We start from the raw sequence: 21,492 nt of genomic DNA, 5'->3' as shown, positions 1-21,492 counted from the left end.
AGTCATGAGCTGGCCACCTTTAGGGCCTTCGTGGTTTCCCTATTTTAATGCGGAAATAGCTCTTATCCTAAATGAAATTATCTGCCGTTTCTAACCAGAAAATATGTGTAAATTTAGTTTGTGAAATTATGTCAGCGTTTATCTCTAGCAAGTTTTGGTAAAGCCTTAGCTTCGCCGAAATGCCATTGGAAGCTGTTCCTCAAAGTGGGGTTAATTTCTGATGGAATCGGAAGTTCTGTTTGCACTACAGGCTTTTCAGATTTCACACTGTGTACTACAGTTGTATATTTAAGCCATACAAGGATGTACCAACTACCAAGTACAGCATCTTCGACAATGTAAAGTTCATTCTCCTAGCAATGGCAAGGATCGCGGCGGCATGTCGGCATGGCTTCATGTGCTTGTGTCCGTGACCTGTGCATCGGCAGGTAGGCCACTCAGATGTAGATCAGTAGATGGACAAAAGCTGCCAATTCTTCTCCCAGAATTCTGTCTCCTTCCAACACTACTAAAATTTTGCGTACGATTAACGTTAACCAAGCTTGCTTTCGTGTTGATTTGGACCCAACCAGGCCTGCCTGCTTCGTCTGATTCCTGCAGCATTTCAGCATTGGACCAAACCTGGCCTGCCTGCTTCGTCTGATTCCTGCAGTATTCAGCAGTAACATTCACATGGAAACGACGAAATGGACTGGTCGGCCGATTGATAGGCTTTTCTGATGATCAATCGGTAGGCTAGGGCTGCGACCAGCAAGGGTTACTGCTCGGTCCTTTCTTTCACCTATCGATCTCCCTCCGTGCAAATGTTGCCACCCAGCACATAAATTTGTACCGGAGCAGAAAGCCCTTCGCTTGGCTTGGCCGAGAGGGGAATGTGTAGGCTCTTCAATAATTCCTTGTCATGTCAGGGGAATAACACAAGGGTGACTGATCACAGATCCAAAGCTCCGACATGTAAAGGATGTTAGGAAATTAGCACATGATGATAGATGGCATCAGAGGCATGATGTGTGTGTTGGTATAAAAATATGGATCTTCGTGCTAACACACGAGCACCTTGTGTGCAATCCGCAGTAACATGCGCAGGGTGTACAACAGCGCGGTAGCTATTGCGTTTTTGCGGCAACGAGCGACCGATTTACGAGCAAATCGGCAAGGATAGCTAACTCGGTGAGTAGCAAATCCGGCACTGCAGCGACGGATCGTCGTTAACAAATTGCACCCGAGAGGGACACTATCAGGGTATGGTTGGCCGGTAGCTTGCCCTAGGCCGTGGAAAGGGCAACATCAGTAGGAAGAAGATGAACAGTAGTGTAAACGAGAGAAAAGGCAAAAAGACATGATAATATATTGGTTTTATGTCGACTGTTGGATAGATGCAATTAGCCTCCGCCCCCCACCCTATGGAATATGACTATCCCTAAAACATGCATATACTTGTCTTGTTCAGCGAAGACTACCAAAAAAAAAATCAAACAGATTAAAAAAAACAAACTTGATCCAGACTCAGACTGAACATCGGATAGTCTGGTGAGAAAAAAAAAGAACATTGGACCATCCAACGAGTTTAAATAGGTTGGAACCCTAATCTTCGTTTTAAAGCACACTGGATGTTACGATGTATGAAATATATTCATCGGATTTTATCGTCAGACCGATTCTTTCAGAGAGCAAAACTTTCTTCAAGAACCACATTTGCTTTCATCGGATGATTCGGCGACCATCGGACACTTCACCGAACAGTCTTTTCCAGAGAGCAAACCTTTATGCAAGATTCATCTTTGAACTCACCGGATAATACGGTGCTATCACTGGAACTTTCGCCGGGCAAATTTTCCCAGGGAGCATAACTCTCTACAAGAAATTGCCTTTATACTCATTGGATAGTCTGGTGATGACACGACCTTGATCACTGGACTATCCGGTGTGCACAAAAATTTGTATATGCCATTTTTTGCTACCAACAGTGTGTTAACGAGGTTTAGTTGAAGCCTACAATCTTAAGACATGACTACGGACGCTACTTCCCAACTAGCAGCACCGACCGCTTCCCGAGATTCCAGCAGACTCGCTGACCCTTGCGAACATGTTGCTATGCCATCATGATTACAAATAGTGACCCTCCGCTAATACTTATAAAATGGCATGATTACAAGAATCCTACTAGAATTTCACCTAGAGTTCTACTAGGATTTTGCATATACCGCTAATACAACTCTAAGTCTTATACGTAACCAACTCCATACAATTATTCGACACATATCTAACAAACTCCACCTTGGTGAATAATCTGCCACCTTAAAGCCGTCATGCACAAACCTCCATGTAAATCGAAGTTGAGTTGTCGCCTTTGCCGCTTAACAAGAGCTATCCGATGAGTTTTACTTAGATTCACCGCCTTCCAGAGACATTGTTATCCCTGTAACTTCAAACTCCATGACTCCACCTGCAATTGAGCACCTTTCTCTTTGATCAAAACAAACTCTTTGAGTGAAATCAGATTTCTCTTTAGCCTTGACACATGCTTGACTCCTTGAAGCACATGACTTCATTATAGATCTTAATTTTGATAGTGCCTTACTCTAATAGAACAGTAGCCCGCATCATCACAAATGTAGATACAACCAAAATCATCTGACTTCATGAAGAAAAACTACTCCCTATTGAGCGTCACATGAAAAAGTCAATTGAATTGAATCCAACATCCACACTACCAATTGACTATTTCTTGATATTGAGAATTTCACAGTTGCTTTCTGAGACACATAGAAATTGCCACACTAACATTGCTCTTTCACCTGACTGTTTAGGTTACGACTCTCCGATGTCTTACACTGTAGGCTCCTATAGTCTCAGACTAACCTAATTACTCCAGTTGAAGTAGAGAACTTCTATACTTCTTTTTAATTCAGCCATTGATGCATCTTCACGCCCATATATCCATACTTCAGAAATCTCATGGCCACAATTTGAATCAATTCGAGCCCTTGCTGATTTGGAAGCATGCAAGCCCTTTCAATACAAACCTGCATCCTAAGCTCGCACCACATGTTGCCACGCCACAGAGAATAACCACCACTAGTCCTCAAGCCCATACGCTATTGTTACTGGTCTCTTCATCTCTACTACCCCGTGGTATGACTGGTCTGTCACTGCTAGTCTGTCCGCCCTGCACTACGGTATGTTCACCCTCCAAGTGAACTGTCCGCCAGTCTTCCTGGATTGTTCGCCATGTTCCTGTAAACTATCCAGCCACCATTGTTGAACTCTCATTAGTCATCATGTGCACCACAACCAAAAAATATCAACAAGCCATACTCATCACCGAACATTGCAACACCGGCCTGAAGTATGACCAACCGGTCAACTATCTCTCCTCCTTCACCTGTTACAATATTCATCAGTGTCTATAACCTCCTGTCATACTCAGAAACTGTGCACCTTGTGTCTGTGACCTTCCGTTGTACTCTAATACCTGCGCACCTCATGCACTTGCCGCACGACAATCCTTATCATATGTACGCTGATCGATTCGGTGTCAGATCAAAACTTCGATATCCCCTTATCGAATACTAGACTATTCACCCTCATCATGAATTGTCTGTCTGAATCCATCATTGAACCCGTATGTCATCGTTGAATCTCCTTGCACGAAGTCACCGATAGCCGAGTCTCCTCCGAACCACAACTGATCCCTCATAAAACCACCTGTGGCAACCGTAGCACGCCTTTGTTCTATGATCCTGATCTGCACTCCCGATCCGGACTCCAATCCTGATCGGTCTCAACTCCAGCCACCACAAAACCCGAGCTTTCTCTGTACTGTTCCATTCCCAATCAGCTACAGTACACGTCCTGCGCACCTTGGAGCCACCGACTTGGGCCCTCCCTGGCCGCGCGCCTGGTCTCCGGCCCACCTGGCTGACCAAGCTTCCACCGGCCTGCGTGGGATGCCCCTGCTGCTTGATGCCCTTGGGCCTCAGGGCCTCCATCCGACCGGCCTGCTCAAAACCTGGCCCCTCCAGCAGCCTGCGCGCGCCTACCTCAACCGCTGGGCCATGCGAGTGCCTCGGCCTGCCTGGAATGCGCTCCCGCACGACCTGCCCCACTGGCCCGTCTGCGCCTGGACTCCCTCCTGGGCCGCGCGTCTGTCCAGGCCTCGGTCACCTGGGCCACCTCCAGCGCCCCGCCTGGGCCGGAGGCCGCTGCACCACCACCTCCGTGAGCCGCCACCACCAGGCCTGTCACCACCAGACCGGGCCATGCCGCACTGGAACACCCCTGCCTAGGCTGACTGCGAGCCACAGCCCGCCTGGGCCCTGTATTCACGTCACAATCCACTTCGGTCTCCATGACGGAGTTTTTTTTTATATTTTCTAACTTAAAATATTAAATAAATAGACTCCTGTAGAAAGATTTAAAAAATAAATGCCATCGCCCTCTCATCCAGCGGGTACCGCTCCGGTTAGCACAGTCGGATGAACAGTATTCGTAGAAATTACTGTTCATACTCTCATTTCGTCACCCACCTGCTCTATTCAAAGTATTAGTCTTCTGTTGGTCTAAAAATTTTATAACTTTTTATATATGTTTCATAATCCATATGCAACCCATTTTAATTAGATTCATCAAAAAACATGTGTAGAATTTAAATTTAAATTATCCAAAGAAAAGACTACTTTTATAAATTCTAACAATTTTTAGGATCTCAAACAAATTTTCAAAAATCTAAAAAATTCACTAATATTCTTTTTATATGATAGACTAATTTCTAAAATTATTTCCAGCCATAGTTTACATGGTGAAAACAATATCACATGAAATTTTGTAAAAGTATTTCCATCCTATAAATAAAAAATATTTCCATCCTATACATAAAAAATATTTATAATTGATATATTTCCAATGGATAATTTTTGTATATGTTTGAATTTCCTTTGAATTCAAATTTAATTAAAAGATTAATATCACATGAAATGATAAAAATACATATAAATAGAGTATTATAAAGAAACTCACTTTTTCACCATATAAACTATGACTGAAAATAATTTCAAAAATTAGTCCATCATATAAGAAGAATATTAGTTATTTTTTTAGATTTTTAAAAATTTATTTGAGACCCTAACAATTGCTAGAATTTATAAAAGTAGTCTTTTCTTTTGGAGAATTTTAGTTTAAATTCTATGCATGTTTTTTGGATGAATCTAATTAAAATGGGTTGCATATGGATTATAAAACACATATAAAAAGTTATAGAATTTTTAGAGAAAAAAGACTACTATTTTGAATAGAGCTGGGAGACGAAATAAGAGTCGTAAAGTAATTTCGATGAATACTGTTTGTTCGTCCGACTGGCTAACCGCTTACCGTGTATATTTTTTAAATTTTTCTACCAAGAATCTATTTATTTAATATTTTAAGTTATAAAATATAAAAATAAAAAACTATCCATGACGGACCTCGGACACCTGCAGCTAAAGCTGACGCCTCGCGCCTGGCTCCCGTGGTATCCGTCGGAATTTTTCCAGCCCTAGGATGTGTCTGCCGGAATTTTTCAGCCCTATGATATACGTTGAAAAAATGAGTCCTTTTAATACTCTATTTATATATATATTTATCATTTTATGTGAATAGAGCATTATAAAGGAACTCACTTTTTCACAATATAATATAGGGCTAGAAATAATTTTAGAAATAGTCCATAACATAAGATGAATATTAGTGATTTTTTTTTAGATTTTTGGAAATTTATTTGAGACTCTAATAATTGTTAAAAGTTATAAAAGGAGTCTTTTTTTTGGAGAATTTTAGTTTAAATTCTATACATGCTTTTTATGAATTTAGGGAAAAATATTATTATAAACAGTGATTTTGATGAAACACTATTTATATCTCCGTAACAGCCGAATCAGAGGGTTGTTAGTCCCCGAGCTCCCACGGTGGACTGCTTACGTCATCTCATAGGGTGGTAAAGGTCTAACCGCCCTATAAAATAGCGATAGACGTCTATTTTTGTAATTCTTTCTATCAATGGTCTATTTATTTAAATATTAATGTTAGAAAATATAAAAAAAATTTGCATTTGTCGCACTTGGACACACACGCACGCGTCTGCCAGCAAGGCCTCCACTCCACCACCACACGACACATTTCGGCTACACTAACAACGATGTCATCTGGCTAGCCATCCTAGCCGCCGTTGTTGTTCCCGTTGACCCGCTGCAGCCGTATGCACATCTCCTGCACGCACCAGTTGCCGCCATTGTAATGCCCCAATTATCCGCCTGGATCAGCCCATCTTTCCTACCATGTGCGCGCCTCGTTCTTGGGGCAAAGCCAGCCCGCTCCCCCTTTCTTCCTCTCGTTAAAAAGGTAGGCCCGCTTGTCATCCTGCTCTCATGTCGCGCCACAACCAGCCACCTGAAACCATCGGCGCACACACCCTCCCCACGTCTTGGCGTGCGTGCGCCCTCCTCGCAACCACTCCGCAGCCCTCTCGTGCCTATAAAGGCCGCCTCGACCCCGCCACCCTCCCTTTTTCTCTCAACCCTGCCACCTCTGAGCTCACCACGCCATTGCCGCCCCCAAAGCTCTGCCGCGTTTGAGCCCTCCCCGACGACCCCGAGCCCTTCATCGGCTCGCAGGAGCACGTGGAGGCTTCCTCGATCCCGAATTTCTCTCTTCGTTGCCGGAACCATCTCCTTGTCGAGCTCTAACCTCGTCGTCCGCTCCTAACCGTTGCCGAGCAACTCCATCGCTCCTCCATCAACAACACATCCCCAAAACAGGATCCTCCGAGGACCTGCTTCCATCACTCGTCGTCAAAGCCCGAGTCCCACGACGAGCTTTTCCTCCCACGCCGACGAGCGCGATGCCACGGGAAGCCGCCTTCGTCTTCATGCTATGCCAGAGATTAGCAAAGTGCGCCAGCCACCGTTTGATCATCATTGTTCGACTGAGATTAAAAGGTGAGAGCCTCTTCTCGTTAGCCAATCTCAGCCGATGGATAGAAGATCAATGACCTAGATTTAAATAGGCCAAAGCCCAGTCAGCTATCCACATCATCGAGCCACGTTAGCGTTTTGTCCGACATGGCAAGCCACGTCAGCCCACAAATCCGGATCAACAGCCCAGTCAATGTATTGACATCATAATTTAATTTTCCTTTAGAAAATAATTTGCAAAAATAGATAATTCCGAAAATAGGATTTCTTTTAATAGAAATTTCCAGAAAAGAGAAAGTGATTTAAATAAATGTTTTAATGGGTTTTGTAATTAAAATTTATCTATTAATTATTTTAATTAGGTCCCTAAACTTTTTTTTTTCACAAAAGGCCCCTCTCTACTACTGTTATTTTATATTTACCCCCTTGTAGTTTTATTTATTTACATATAAGTCCCTATTTTTTACAAATAAGTCCCTAGACCTTTCGGTTTTACCAAATAGCACTGCCTTTTTACACAAATACCCCTCTAACTGCAAACATTTTTAACTTTTCATACGAGCTCTGTTTTAGGTGTTTCTTACGCTCACGCGATCGTAGCGACGAGTACTTTCTGTTAGTAGGCTTTTTATAACGCTTTGCTACTGTTTAGTGTACTGTTCTTAGATGTTTGTGCTTGCTTGTTTCTGGTTGTCGAGATTGAATTAGTAGGTGAGAAGTACATGAACCTACAGAACCAGACCTTTGAAGAGTTTGAGCAACCTGCTGCTGAAGATGAGTGTCCTTGATCATATTAACCCCACTGTAGGAATGTGTGTCTTTTACTTCTATTGCATGCTTGTCAATATGAATTCATGGCTAGGGTTTACTAGATTCTTCCATGATTATCCTTGTCGCCTTTGTTGTAGCTTGGATGTCGTGGGTAGAATTGCTTATCTGTGTTGTCAAGTTGGATGGTTTAAATGTGAATTCATCTAATGATCTATGCAACATGACATGGTTTGGTAATCTTTTTAGCAACATAGAACATAGGGATTTTAAGCAAGAGGTGGTATGATGATGCTGCAGGTATGCACATGTGCGGATATGCGCTGTAGGTTGGTGGTAGTACCTTCTTGGGATTCTACGGACTGGTTCATAGACATGTAACCCTCCACAACAATACAACCACAAACTTAGTATGGGACGGACCTAGCTGATTAATTCGCTATTCCCTCAGTATGGTGAATATCATTTGATGGTACGAAGATGGAGGGGTGTACTTCCTGGAATTGTAAGGTGCAAGAGGGGGTTTCTGGGATGGAGAGTGTACTCCACTTATGCAGTGAAACCTCGACGAATAGACAAGGACTGAGAGAGGTGTTGTAAAGGCTTTGTAGTGGTTTCTTGGCCGCACACCTCAAAAGTGTGCAAGTATCTAGCTAACACGAGCATAATGGAAATCATGATTTGTGTGTAAAGTGTACGAGCTTTGCAGAGTGTAAAACTGATATATCAGTTGTGCTCACGATCAAGAGCGGGCTTGGACTTCTTTATGATTAGTGGAAAATTTTAGACGGTTGCTTTTGGTAATCGGATGGTGGTAACTCGTTGAGTTGGTAGCCAGGTAATGAGATATCTGGCGAGTTTGGTAGTTAGATGGAATTCGATGAGCTGTTCTTGTGAAGTTAGTGTCGTCACACATAGTAAATAGGATGATGTATTTATTTTGAGTCCTAGGTTAGGATGACATAGATGCAGTAAACCTGAGTCAAGATTTTCTTGTCTTAAACCCCCATGTCATACTTTTCTACTCTTGTTGAGTACTTTATCTACTCACCCTCCTTCTTTTCCCTCTTCGATCAACTGCTGTTCAGACGTTAGAGAGGAGGTAGAGTTCTTCAACGATGATGACTTTGACCCGAATGCTCCCTATACTAGGCTGGCGCTCCCCTCGAACGACGCATGTGGATTATGGAAGACCGCCAACGTTGAGTGCCTAGTTTGATGTATCTTTTCTTTAGACCTACGTGTCCTTGTGTAAGGAAGTTTATCGTTTAACTTATGGCACTGTAATGATTCACTGATGAAGTCACTGTATGTATGGAAATTTGATTCTAGCATATATGTGGAATATACCTTGTTGTTCCTTTAAAACCAGGTGTGACAACCATGCTCCATTTTGCGTTGTGACTGCCTCGCACCACCCGTGTGTTGCACGACGCCTTGTAGATGCATAATCCTTGCGCCTCTATGTGATTTTCCACGCACTGCCTCTATATCTAATCCAACCATATCTGTGATACCACTTGTTAGAAAATTAGCCATCAGCGGAAGTAACAGATCGATCTACCCAGACAATACACACGATCACATATGACTTCAGAGACATGATATTTGTTAACGATGTTCAATTGAAGTTTACATCCCGGGGCATGACTATGTGCGTTCCTCCAAACTAGCAACACCGGTCGCTTCCCGGGTTCTAGCAGACTCACTGTCCCCTGTGAACATGTTGTTATGCTGTTATGGTTGCAAACAGTGTCCCTCCTATTATATTTATAAGGAGATCTGGTTATAGCAATCCTATTAAGATTTCACCTAGAGTTCTACTATGGTTCCACCTTATACCGCTAATGTAACTTCAAGTCCTATATATAACAACTTTGTACAATTATTTGACACATACCTAATATAGGAACTTGAGAAAAGTAATAAAAACTCCTTCTAAATCCTAGTAGTTGAGAGTTGAGAATGTGATCAGAGAGAGAGAGATGGTAGGGTTTTTTCCCACCCAAATCATGATATTGCTAAACCTCCATCAAAATTACTGCAAGAATGACTATCTCAAATGACAATCTTGTGTTCCGACCAGGCCTATAGGCTTCGTGAAATTACTCAAGATGAAATATCCACGGAGCTAAACATTTACGTTTCTCTAAGAGCGCTGTGACCAAGTGACTGATGAATATACTAAAGTTATGTGATCTTTCTTAATATTTTCTTTTCCAAAAGTTTGTCATCTTTTCTAAAAAGAAGGGGAAAATCGTCTTACCCTGTGTTAAAAGGGTCAAGCGTCCTTGATCATTGCATAGCCCTACACTCCTCGACCCCTAGTCTGCAATATTTTGCCGCAGACTTGATGGTCTACTTCTACTATGATATATATACTCCATATGATAATAATATAAGATGTATTTTATTTTTAAAAAGTTATCAAAGATAAATTTTAACCATTAATTTTCCTTAGAATATGTTATCAATTGATATAAAGTCAACTTCATATTAAAAGTGTTTTAAACTACAAAACTATTGTAACAAATTTTGTATAATAAATATGCATATAATTTAACTAATTATCGTCAAAACGGATGAAGTTTAACTTTTTGACACAAAATACGTCTTATATTCTTGAACGGATGGAGTAATCACATTTGTGCTCTCCACTCTTATGTTCCTCTCTAATGTCTCACATGTTTTTCTCACATTGTAAACCGTTCATCTGTAATGGTTTTTCTATTAAAAGTCGAGGGCTCATCCTCTCTCATCAAAAATCAAAAACAAGAAGAAGGGTAAGTCGTTCATGCTTGGGCACGTTGTTGTAATACTCGGATATTTACTATGCTGTTCTGATTAATGAGAATATTCAAGTGGGTAAGCTCCCTTATCGCCTTAAGACCCCCCCCCCCCCTCCCGGAAATCCAACACAAAGCTGAATAATCACAAGGATAACCTTCATCATTGTCTTTGAGAATTTTCGAGTCAATTTGATATTGTAGCTAAAAGTGATATTTTCATGATAGCACCAAGAGTTGTTAAAGATATGTAATGGCACCACTGGGTTATATTTGACATAACCAACACACAATTGAAACAAAGTTTGAGCAAATTAAGCTTAAAATCATTGACTGTAGAATAGACAATAGAATACATAGGACATCTAATATTCTGAAATTTAGGACTGACTCACATTTTATATCCGAGAGTTTGTCTCCCCGCCACAGCAGAAAGCTCGCAAGCTACTTGAACTCGACTGATCTAAGATTCGAGCCTAGCTCGAAGCTCGTGAGCTTCTTATTCTATACAATAATTCGATAATTTATATACTTTCTTTAAAATAGAGATTTTTTTAATTAATTTTAACGGTTAACAAGCCTATTTAAATCAAGCTCGAGCCTGTCTGCTCAGTCGGCAACTCAAATTCGCTCAAATTTAGCTCGAGTTACTGTGGAGCTCAAACTTGTCATACCAAACTTACTTGAGCTCGACTCCTTAACAGCCCCATCCCCGAAACCTGAAGACGAAGGCGTTGATCACCTACGGTTTCGATCGCATTGTTTCTAATCCAAAAGTAGGCCAAATCGACAAAACACAGTTTATGAGGATTTTTTTTGACTAATCCACCTAAACCAACACGTCCCCACTCCCCGCCACGGCGGCCCACGGCGCACCAAGGAACGGATTCACGTAATTACCGAAGTGTCCTTGCCTTACGCCGGAGCCGGCGTTGTCGTCGTCATCGAATACCACCCACTCTTTCGTCACCACCGTCTTCGACTCCATGCCGGCGTTCTCCACAGCGACCAGTGCCTTCCCATTGTTCTCCTCGGCCTCCTCGCTGCCACCTTCAACGACGTGGCTTATGATGAGCTTCTCGAGGTCCCTGATGTCGTCGTCCGAGACGCGCTCCACGGCCGGCAACTCGGCGGCGTTCAGCACGCCCAGGCCCCGGCAGAGCTCGAAGTACGACGAGAGCTGCGCGCTCTGATCCGCGGCCTTCCTGAGCACCCGCATTCCCTGCACTCCCCTCTGCCGCCTCGCTGCCGCCACCGTCTCCCCCGGCCGCGGCCGCGGCATTGTCGGGGCGGAGCCAAGAATGGCGACGAGGAGCCGGGCAATGCCGGTGCATATCTGGCTGTAGACCTCGAATATCTCGATGACGACGCAGTCCATCGCCTCCAGGATGAGGCCCTGCTCCATGCCGTCCCCGTATGGCCGGATTTGCATGAGCAGGTCCAGCAGGTGCTGCAGCTTGGTCACGCGGTCGAGCCGTGCGCCCTCGTCGTCGGCTTCGCTGCTTGTGCCGTCTAGTTCTTGGGCGGCGAAGAGGGAGCGGGTGTCGAGGAAGCGAAAGTAGGCGCGCACGAACGCCGAGAACCCCGACGACTTGGACGGCGGCGACGAGCGATCGCGGAAGTCGGCGAGGTCTAATGGCACGCGGCCGAGGCGCGCCGCGCGTGGCGCGAGGTCAGAGCGCAGCAGCAGGCCATGCGCGAGCATGAGCGCCTTGAGCGCCACGGCCCAGCACCGCGTCCGCCCCGCCCGGCGCGCGAGTGACCACATGAGCGGCTGCAGCGCCGACGGCGACGCGCGCGCCAGCGCGAACACCCGCGCCGCGCTCCCATAGTCCACGGACCGCTCGTCGTGGCTCGTCGCGCGGATCACGGCCGCCTCCAGCTCGGGGCTCCTCAGCGCCGCCGCCACCCCCGAGGCCTGCCGCAGCGCTGCCACGCGCGTCAGGTACAGACTCCTCCTGTCCTTGACGGCCGCCGCGGCGCGCCGCCACAACTGCCGCGCGGTCGTCATCGCCTGCTGACCGCCAGGGCCCTCCGCGCCGCAGCCCCACCACCTAGCGTCACCACCTCCCTCGCGGGCGCCGCCGAGCTCGACGCGCCCTGGGAAGATCAAGTCCACGACGGTTGCCAGCTCCACGCCGGACGTAATTTCCTCTCTGCTTGAGCTTGTGTCGGGGAGGAAAGCTTGCAGAAACAAGTGGCCAACGAAATCGGCAGGGCGAAAGAAAAACGACGCGCCAAGAACGTGGCAGGCAGTAAGGGAGGGGAAACGAAGGAGGTGACGCCAGTTGGTGGGCATGGGAGGAGGGAGGGCAATGGCCAAATGTGACAGTGGTGGTGGTGGACGGTGGAGTGCCAGGTCAAGCTTTCTAATTTTGTATCCTGATCGTGTCGCGTCGAGGCAGAGCTCATCTTTGTTCTTGCGTGTACCCTTCTGGTACGACCCTTCTGGCACGATTTCAAATTTTTTTATAATTATTCTGTTTATTGGTGAAAAAAAAAATCAAAATTTCAATCATTTTTCATCCTCTATTCTATTAATCTCATATACCATTAAAAGAAAATTTTAGAATTAGATTTTTCGTTTCGCTCTAGAATTTCATCGAAATTTTAATCCCTCACCGTGAGGCTTTAGGACCCGAGTAGTATTTTATAGGAACTTTGTAGGATTTCACAGTTCAATTCCTATTGAAATCCAGAAAAAACCCAGTGTTCCAAATGGAGCCTCGACGTTGTTGTGAAGGAGACTAAATTTGTACGAGCCACAGATCATGCTGTGCTATTGAGTTAGACACTTATGCGTTTGGTTTCGCTAAGTTGTTCATTTCAATTTGCATCCTCCATGTAGTTTTGATGAAATGTCTTGGAACGCTGGAATTTGGAGGGATTATACTATTCCATGTTACTTTGTCTGTTCCAAACAGAGTAAGAGTACTAAAAAAAAAAAGAAGGCAAGCAGTAGATCGATGTAGGTTCGACTACGGCTTGCAATGCATTGCACCGTCATACCAGACACGATCACACTAATCCAATAAACGTTGCATTGCTTGGTAAGGTTCTGGATGTCTATAAAATGGAGTAGTGTGTCCAAACTAGTATTTGACCTGTTGGTGCCACTACTGCCACATGGTTGGTCACCTGCACGAGTAGATTAGAGGAAGGCGATGCTGACAATCATCCACTTCAATTATTTGCAGGGGATGCTGCATTGTTCTAGCTGTATAGACAATAGAGAATTAGAGATAGAGCACGTTACTTGGAAGGAACGTTCTTGCAGAGTACTGGGGACCGAAGCATGTTCACATGAATGAACACTGTACTTGCAAATCCAGTATGATGCCGGAATACAAGTTATTGCACCTTGTATGTGTATGAATCTACAAAGCTGATGATTAGCAGAATAATTACTAATTACACTGTCACAATCGCCAGAAAATCCCAACTTGCTCCAAGAAATTAGTAAAACCATCGGTAAGAAATATTTTCATGCCATCGATAGGGATTATGTGATTTTTTATATTTCGAAAATAAAAATAGTAAAACTAGATGTCTATTTAAAAAAAATTGCAAAATAGATTATTGTTTCCCGTTGAAAGGGTGTCACCCTCCCAACAGGTGACACCCTCCCAACAGGTGACACTTTTAAAAAAATAAAGATGTCACTATTTCAATAGGCGATAGGATAGAAAAAATTATATTCTATTACTCTTAAAATTCAAAACACTATCAAAATAGTCATATTTTTTTTAAAAAAATATGATCCATAGAATGAGAAATAAAAAGGATAATTTTCATTGTACACAGTGGATAATGAAATTTATCCTTTTTATTTTTTATTGTAAAAGTAATTGTTTGAGATATAATTTTATGGATAGATAGATTATAGCGTCCTCTAAAATATAGTTTTTTAGAATTTTTCATAACTATTTTGATAGCTTTTTAAATTTTAAGAGCAATGAATGTAATGTTTTCTTAACTTGTCGCCAATTAGAAGGACAATATCTTTATTTTTTAAAGATGTAATCTATTGGAAGGGACACCTTATCGTTGCCTTTCTAATGGGTGCCAGTAGCTTTTTTTATAATTTTTTTTTCAAACGGACGTTTGGTTTTGTAATTTTTTGATTTTTGAAATAAAAAATAAAAAAGATCGGGATTATGTTTACGGCCAGCCCAATTCACTTGTGGGCCGAAGAACGAAGGTTTGTGGCTAGAGTATGCTTCGAAGTTCACTTTGAGGGCGCTGCAGTTTTTCTCGTGTTAAAACTTTTCATTACATTGACTTTTGATATTGTTACACGAATATGAGGTTGATACTACACTAAATCTTCTTTCAGAGAAGGTGGATACAATTGGCTAGTGTAGTCGTATTAAGGCTCACGAACCCGTAAGTCATGGGTTCCAAATCCCCAAAAATCGTACCTAGTGGAAAATCAACAAACACAAACAACCATTTGGTAATGGAACTTTAATCTTTATCTAGCTAGCCAATGGGCAACGGTCTGCGCTATACAAAATCTTCAAAATTCTTTTCTTACATATATGAATCTAGCTACTACCTTCATTCTTAAATAGATATCATTTAGGAATACGTGTAGTCATACTTTAAACAATTTGAGCACTAATAAACTCACAAGTATTAAGATTTATCATATGAAAATATTATTAGTAGATTCGTAATAAAAAATACTTCAAAAGATTTTACTTTTAGTAACTTTCAATAACAAATGTTTGAAAAAAGCAATGATAATAGATATATATTAGATAATTCAGTGAGTACATCGCCAATCACTGGACCTTCTGGTGTGCTGATCTTCAATGGCCTTCTTCAACTACTTCATTGAGCACTGAATTATCTGGTGAGGTTATTGTCACCCTCTGTCAGAAATGCTCTGACGTGTTCATCGGTCCATTACCGGACCTTCCGGTGAGTGTAACTTCCTTGAACTCTACTAATAGAAATACTCCGGTGTGCACTCGGATATCACACCAGATTATCTGGTGAGGTCTTTCTCTTCTATTGAAAATACTCTGGTGAGTATATTCTTTTTATTTCTTATCGTAAAAGTAACTACTTGAGATATAATTTTATGGATAGATAGATTATAGCGTCCTTTACAGTATAGTTTTTTTTTAGAATTTTTTATAACTATTTTGATAATATTTTAAATTTTGAGAGCAACGAAACGTAATGTTATTTTTAACTTGTCGTCAGTTAGAAGGACAATATCTATATTTTTTAAAGATGTCATCTATTGGAAGGGACACCTTATCGTTGACTTTCTAATGGGTGTCAGTAGCTTTTTTTTATAATTTTTTCAAACGGACATTTAGTTTTGTAATTTTTTGACTTTTGAAATACAAAAATAAAAAAGATCAGGATTATGTTTACAGCCAGCCCAATTCACTTGTGGGCCGAAGAACGAAGGTATGTGGCTATAGTATGCTTCGAAGTTCACTTTGAGGGCGCTGCAGTTTTTCTCTTGTGTTAAAACTTTTCATTACATTGACTTTTGATATTGATTACACGAATATGAGGGTGGCTAGTGTAGTCGTATTAAGGCTCACGAACCCGTAAGTCATGGGTTCCAAATCCCCAAAAATCGTACCTAGTGGAAAATCAACAAACACAAACAACCATTTGGTAATGGAATTTTAATCTTTATCTAGCTAGCCAATGGGCAACGGTCTGCGCTATACAAAATCTTTCAAAATTCTTTTCTTACATATATGAATCTAGCTACCACCTTCATTCTTAAATAGATATCATTTAGAAATGTGTGTAGTTATACTTCAAAAAATTTGAGCACTAATATACTCACAAGTATTAAGATTTATCATATGAAAATATTATTAGTAGATTCGTAATAAAATATACTTCAAAAAGTTTTACTTTTAGTAACTTTCGATAACAAATGTTTGAAAAAAGCAATGATAATAGATATATATTAGATATTTCAGGAGTATATCTGCAATCACTGGACGTTGATCTTCAACGGTCTTCTTCAACTACTTCATTGAGCATTGGATTATCCAGTGAGGCTATCCTCACCCTTTGTCAGAAATGCTCCGACGTGTTCACCGGACCTTCTGGTGAGTGTAACTTTCTTGAACTCTACTAATAGAATACTGCGGTGTGCACTCAGGTTTCACAACAGACTATCCGGTGAGGTCTTTCTCTTCTACTGAAAATACTCTGGTGAGTATATCCTTCAGTACACCAGACTATCCGGTGAGAACAAATCTCCTGGGACTTCTCCAATTTAACCAAATTTTATCCCGGTTGTGGTGGCTTTTTTCTTCATATATTGCATCAATGAGACCTACTAAAATATATACTTGACAAACATGTTAGTCCCAATGATTATGTTGTTATTAATCACCAAAATCACAATCATGACCAAATATAGTCATTTTCTCTACGATCTCTCTAATTTTGGTGATTGATGAAAATAGAACTAAAGCAAGTTTCAAATAATAAATGATACCAATTGTAGAGAGCACAAAGCCTTACCACATTCCTTGGATGCATGTTCTTACCATTTAGTCGCTCTTTTGTTGTGACTCTCCCTTTCTCTATTGCCACTATCTTCCTTAATCAACCCATGCAAGAGCTTCTCCATTCCATATTTTTGATACCAAATGTAGATGAGTCCCCCTTTTCAACCTTAGCATCTTACTTATTCTCCACTAGTCATGCCTCTTGCTTTGGTCATCAAACTTCTTCCCCTTCATCAACAATCTTAAAAAGGGCTACAAACACATGTTAAACTCAAGGAAAAGCGTTAGAGCATATAGGATAAAGCTTCATAAATCATGATCTAATGAAATGATACCAATTGAAAAGATATACTAATCGGAAAGGTAGGAGGCATTGATATCAATTGAAAAAGACAAACAAGGATAATAATTCATGAAACTCACATAATATGATTTAAACTTCTCCTATATGTGTGCATACATATGATAAGAGAGAGACATACGAACAATTAGACAATATGTTAAGATGTAAGTTTAGTCCATATTATACTTGGAGGTAGCTTAAATGAACAAGTGAATTGACAATGATACTAATTGAAGTATTTAAGCATTGCATACCTCTGGAGACTTATTAATCACTCCATGAGACTTAAAAAACTATTACTTAAAACACATGCTAGTCTCAAAATCATAACCCATAGGATATACTTCCCATAAATGTATGCATATAATTGTTGAATACTTATGAGAGATATGCATTTGTTATTGATAACAATAGAGAGGGTACCCTATAGATTAGTTCATGACAGATAAAGAATACCAATTATAAAACTATTGCCATGTAAGTAACCTAAAACTAATAAACCATGTAGATTGCTCATAAGAAAAAGAAAAACACAAGCAACATACCATATGAAAAGAATCTACATTAGGCATTGCAATAAATTGAATTGAGAGTATGCAATCCTAGACATGGCAAGTGAATTCATCAATTTCGAGGATTTAGCATCTAGTACCTTTGCCTTGTTTACCTTTCGATAGGAATTTGGGTATATGATGATTATGATCTTCATTACTGTGCTCAAACTTGTACTTGGCTTTTTTGCTTGAATCTTTACTTCATCTTGTGAGTCAAGTCTCTAAATCCTCATGGCCGCCTCGGGCTTCAAGTCTTCTTTGGAACCCAAATTGATTGAGATCCCTTTATATTGGTGATGACTTTCTTGAGCACTCAAATAGGTTGGTTCCAGCCTCGGTCCTTTCTCCCAACCATATGTACAATCACCTTACTATTTTCCTTTTTCTTGAGCATGTAGTGGTTGTTTTTAGTCTTGTTCTTGTAGTTGGGATTGATATAGATGTTGGAGGTTTTATTAGAGAGGTTCATGATCTTCTTCTTCTCCTTGATCTCTTTCTTGACTTGCTTGCATTGGAAGGATTTGTGGCCTTCTTGATGGCACTTGAAGTATGTCACAGTGGACCCCTCCGTAAGCTTCTTCACCATAGTAGCATGATTATCTTGAGGAGCTTAGACACATTCTTTGCCCTTTAATCTTGCCAAGTCCTTCTTGAACTTCTCCACTTCTTACTTAAGCTCATCTTTGTCTTATGCAATGAGTTAATTAGACGGTTCTACAACAACATTCTCAATGCATATCTCATTGCAAAGGATAAGCTAGATAAATCAATCAAATCATCACAAGAAGTGAAAGCATCTACCTTAAAATTTAAAATAAATAGAAAGGTAGATTGATTCAAAAGTACCTTAGTTTGAAATTCAATGCACTCAAATTTAGTCTTAAGCTCTTCATGCTCCTTATTTAGCAAATTAAATTTTCTCAATAATTGTTGATAATTAGAAACAAAGGTAACATGAATGTCATTGATCAAATGAAGGAGTTCTTCTTGAAAGGAAGAATCCTCATCGGATTCATCATCACTTACATCGCTATACATACCTTTGGCCATAAGTCACTTGCGAGATGGCTTGTAAGATGACTTGTGTGATGATTCTCTTGAGGAAGAGCTTTTCTTTGAGGAGAGGATGATGAGGCTTTCATCACTTGAGCTTGACTCTTCATCGTTGCTCATCCATCTTCCTATACTTGCTAATACTTTGGCTCTTCCTCTTTTCTCCCTCTTATTTTTGGTCTTCTTCTCCTTCTTGATATGATCAATTTTGTTGACCAAATTTTCAATGGAGATTGGATGGTCAATCTTGGTATTGAGAGCTTGACGATCTTGAGATCAATTTCTTCATCACTTAATATGTTTTGATCATCCTTTTCATTGCTCTCTTCATTTTGATCACCATCATCTTTGCTTGAGCTTGACTCTTGCTCTTGCTCTTGCCTCCTCATCCTTGCCTTCATGTGTTGACATTGAGCTTATGTGCTTGTGAGATGTCACACTCGGTTTTATAAAGGGACAAAACCATATGTATGCCAGGATCAAGTTTCATACATACAACGACTTCATCAGTGTATCACACACATTGTCATTACTACAATGTTTAACTTAAACAAGATAGAAAAGCCTCAAAGTCTTTAACTAAAACACACCAGCAAAATACAGTGAAGCTCCCATCTTCCATAGTCAATTGTTCTGGGGTCCATCAGCCTAACAATCTTCATCTTCATCGATGTAGTAGTCTGGTTCTCCTTCATTGTCTGAGCAGCGTTTGATGTACATTTGGATTGAAATAGCATGTGTGAGTAGATGTCATACTCTGCAAGTGTGAGAAATAAATGACATACAAGCTTAAATAATGTAACAGGCTATAACATGTTAAACTTATATAAATTTCAACCATGCTATCATAGAGTTATAAAAGCAACCTATTTAACTAGATGATTCATCACTAGACTTCCATATCCTAGAAACATCTCCACATGTTTCCCCACTACCTAAAAATCACACCAGGTTCCCAAACCATCCGACCTGATACCTATCACATGTATCAACCCACCAACCAACCAAACTAAACCAAACACATCCAACTAATCATGTGAGGATCCAAGTTTCTCATGACTGTGAGCACGATTGATATATCAGATTTCACACTCTGCAGAGGTCATCTAACTTTCCCCACGAGTAGTGATTTCCATGTAGCCGTGTTTGCAAGACATTTAACACACGCTTATGGTGTGTTGCCCGAAAAATCATTATAAGGCTGTTACAAAGCATCCTCCCAACAAGAATAAGCCCGCTAATATTTTAGCACGGTCAAAATAGTTTCATACCACCCAGAAGCCCCCTCTTGCACCTTGTAGCTCCAAAAAGTTTCATTCTTCCCTTCCACTACACCACCATTGGCTCATTCTATACTGAGGGTCCACTAATTAATAGGTAGGCATGTCCCTTACAAGGCCTCGTCATTGGTAAGATACTTCTTGAGTTGTCGCTCCATGACCAGCCTCTACTTAAATCACTTGAGCAAATGCCAAACCAACAACATAACTATAACCACCATCACTAAGATCTCTTTGTTCCATGTTGTTATACCATTACAAGAATCTCCCAACTCATAGTTGCATAGTTTATTAGTCATGTTTAACCAGCAACCCATCCATACCCTTATGCAAAGCTAAGCATAAGCCACCCATCATAACCACTACTAATAACTAGGTGATAAGGAATATATGGAAAAAGGTGCTATAAGTAAATGGGATTCAAAATTAAAAGCATGCATATTTGAAATAAAAGAACGCATTTGAAAAACTAGGATCAGAATGTTCAAGGACACTTGTCTCTTCTAACTTGCTGCTCAAACTCTTCAAAGACTTAGTCCTGGAGATTCTCGAACCGCTCCTCGTCTGCTCTCAAAACACACTGGAGAAACACACAACAAAACTAACTAAGAACAGTACACAAAACAATAGCTAAAATATGTAAAAGGGTAATAAAAGATAGTACACATTGCTACGAACACGAGAACACAAAAATCGTCTAAATCAGAGCTAAAACGAGAAAGTTACGCTAAAAACAAGTTTTGGATTAAATCTGTAAAAGAAAAAAGATTTATTTTGAATAAAAAGAAAGGATAGGGGCCTTTTGTAAAAATAGAGGGACCTATTTGTAAATATGATAATGTTTAGGGACTAAGATGTAAAAAGATAGGGGTTTTTAGGTGAATACAGATAAGTTTAGGGCTAAAGTGTAAAATTGTCACTTTTCCTGAATTAAGAACAAATCGGGCTGACAGGGTAAATAGTCTACTGATGTGGCATGACACATTGGCAGATTGGATGATGTGGCGGCTGAGGTGGTATGATGAGGTGGCGCTGAGTGCTAACTGGGATTACATAAGACACGTGGCGGTGCACAATTGGATGGTGAAGGGGTAAGCTTAGATCTAATCTCGTCCATCGGTTTTGGATCGAACGGTGGAGAAAAGAGAGGGCGGCCAGAGGGAGGGTGGCTGGCGGGGGAAAACCCGGGCATGGCGGCAGAAGGGAATTAGCGGTGGCAAACTCGCTGGAGAGAGGTGAAACCTAGTCGCTTGCACGGGGA

At 41.2% G+C, this 21,492-nt stretch overlaps 1 protein-coding gene across 1 annotated transcript; it reads right to left on the bottom strand.

The window, feature by feature from the left end:
• Nucleotides 1–10,816: 10,816 nt before the first annotated feature.
• Nucleotides 10,817–12,855, bottom strand: LOC133899281 (putative clathrin assembly protein At1g25240). Its single transcript, XM_062340259.1, has one exon. It carries the CDS (start codon nt 12,798–12,800, stop codon nt 11,331–11,333), a length of 1,470 nt encoding a protein of 489 aa, XP_062196243.1. The 5' UTR covers nt 12,801–12,855; the 3' UTR covers nt 10,817–11,330.
• Nucleotides 12,856–21,492: the final 8,637 nt, after the last annotated feature.

This window comes from Phragmites australis, chromosome 18, assembly GCF_958298935.1.
Source record: "Phragmites australis chromosome 18, lpPhrAust1.1, whole genome shotgun sequence".
Taxonomy (NCBI): Eukaryota; Viridiplantae; Streptophyta; class Magnoliopsida; order Poales; family Poaceae; genus Phragmites; species Phragmites australis.
The sequence above is the reverse complement of the archived record's forward strand: the minus strand, read 5'-3'. Positions and strand labels throughout refer to the sequence as shown.

Excerpts from the sequence above, each read along its gene's own strand:
- LOC133899281 (XM_062340259.1), bottom strand. The coding sequence starts at position 12,800 with ATGCCCACCAACTGGCGTCACCTCCTTCGTTTCCCCTCCCTTACTGCC.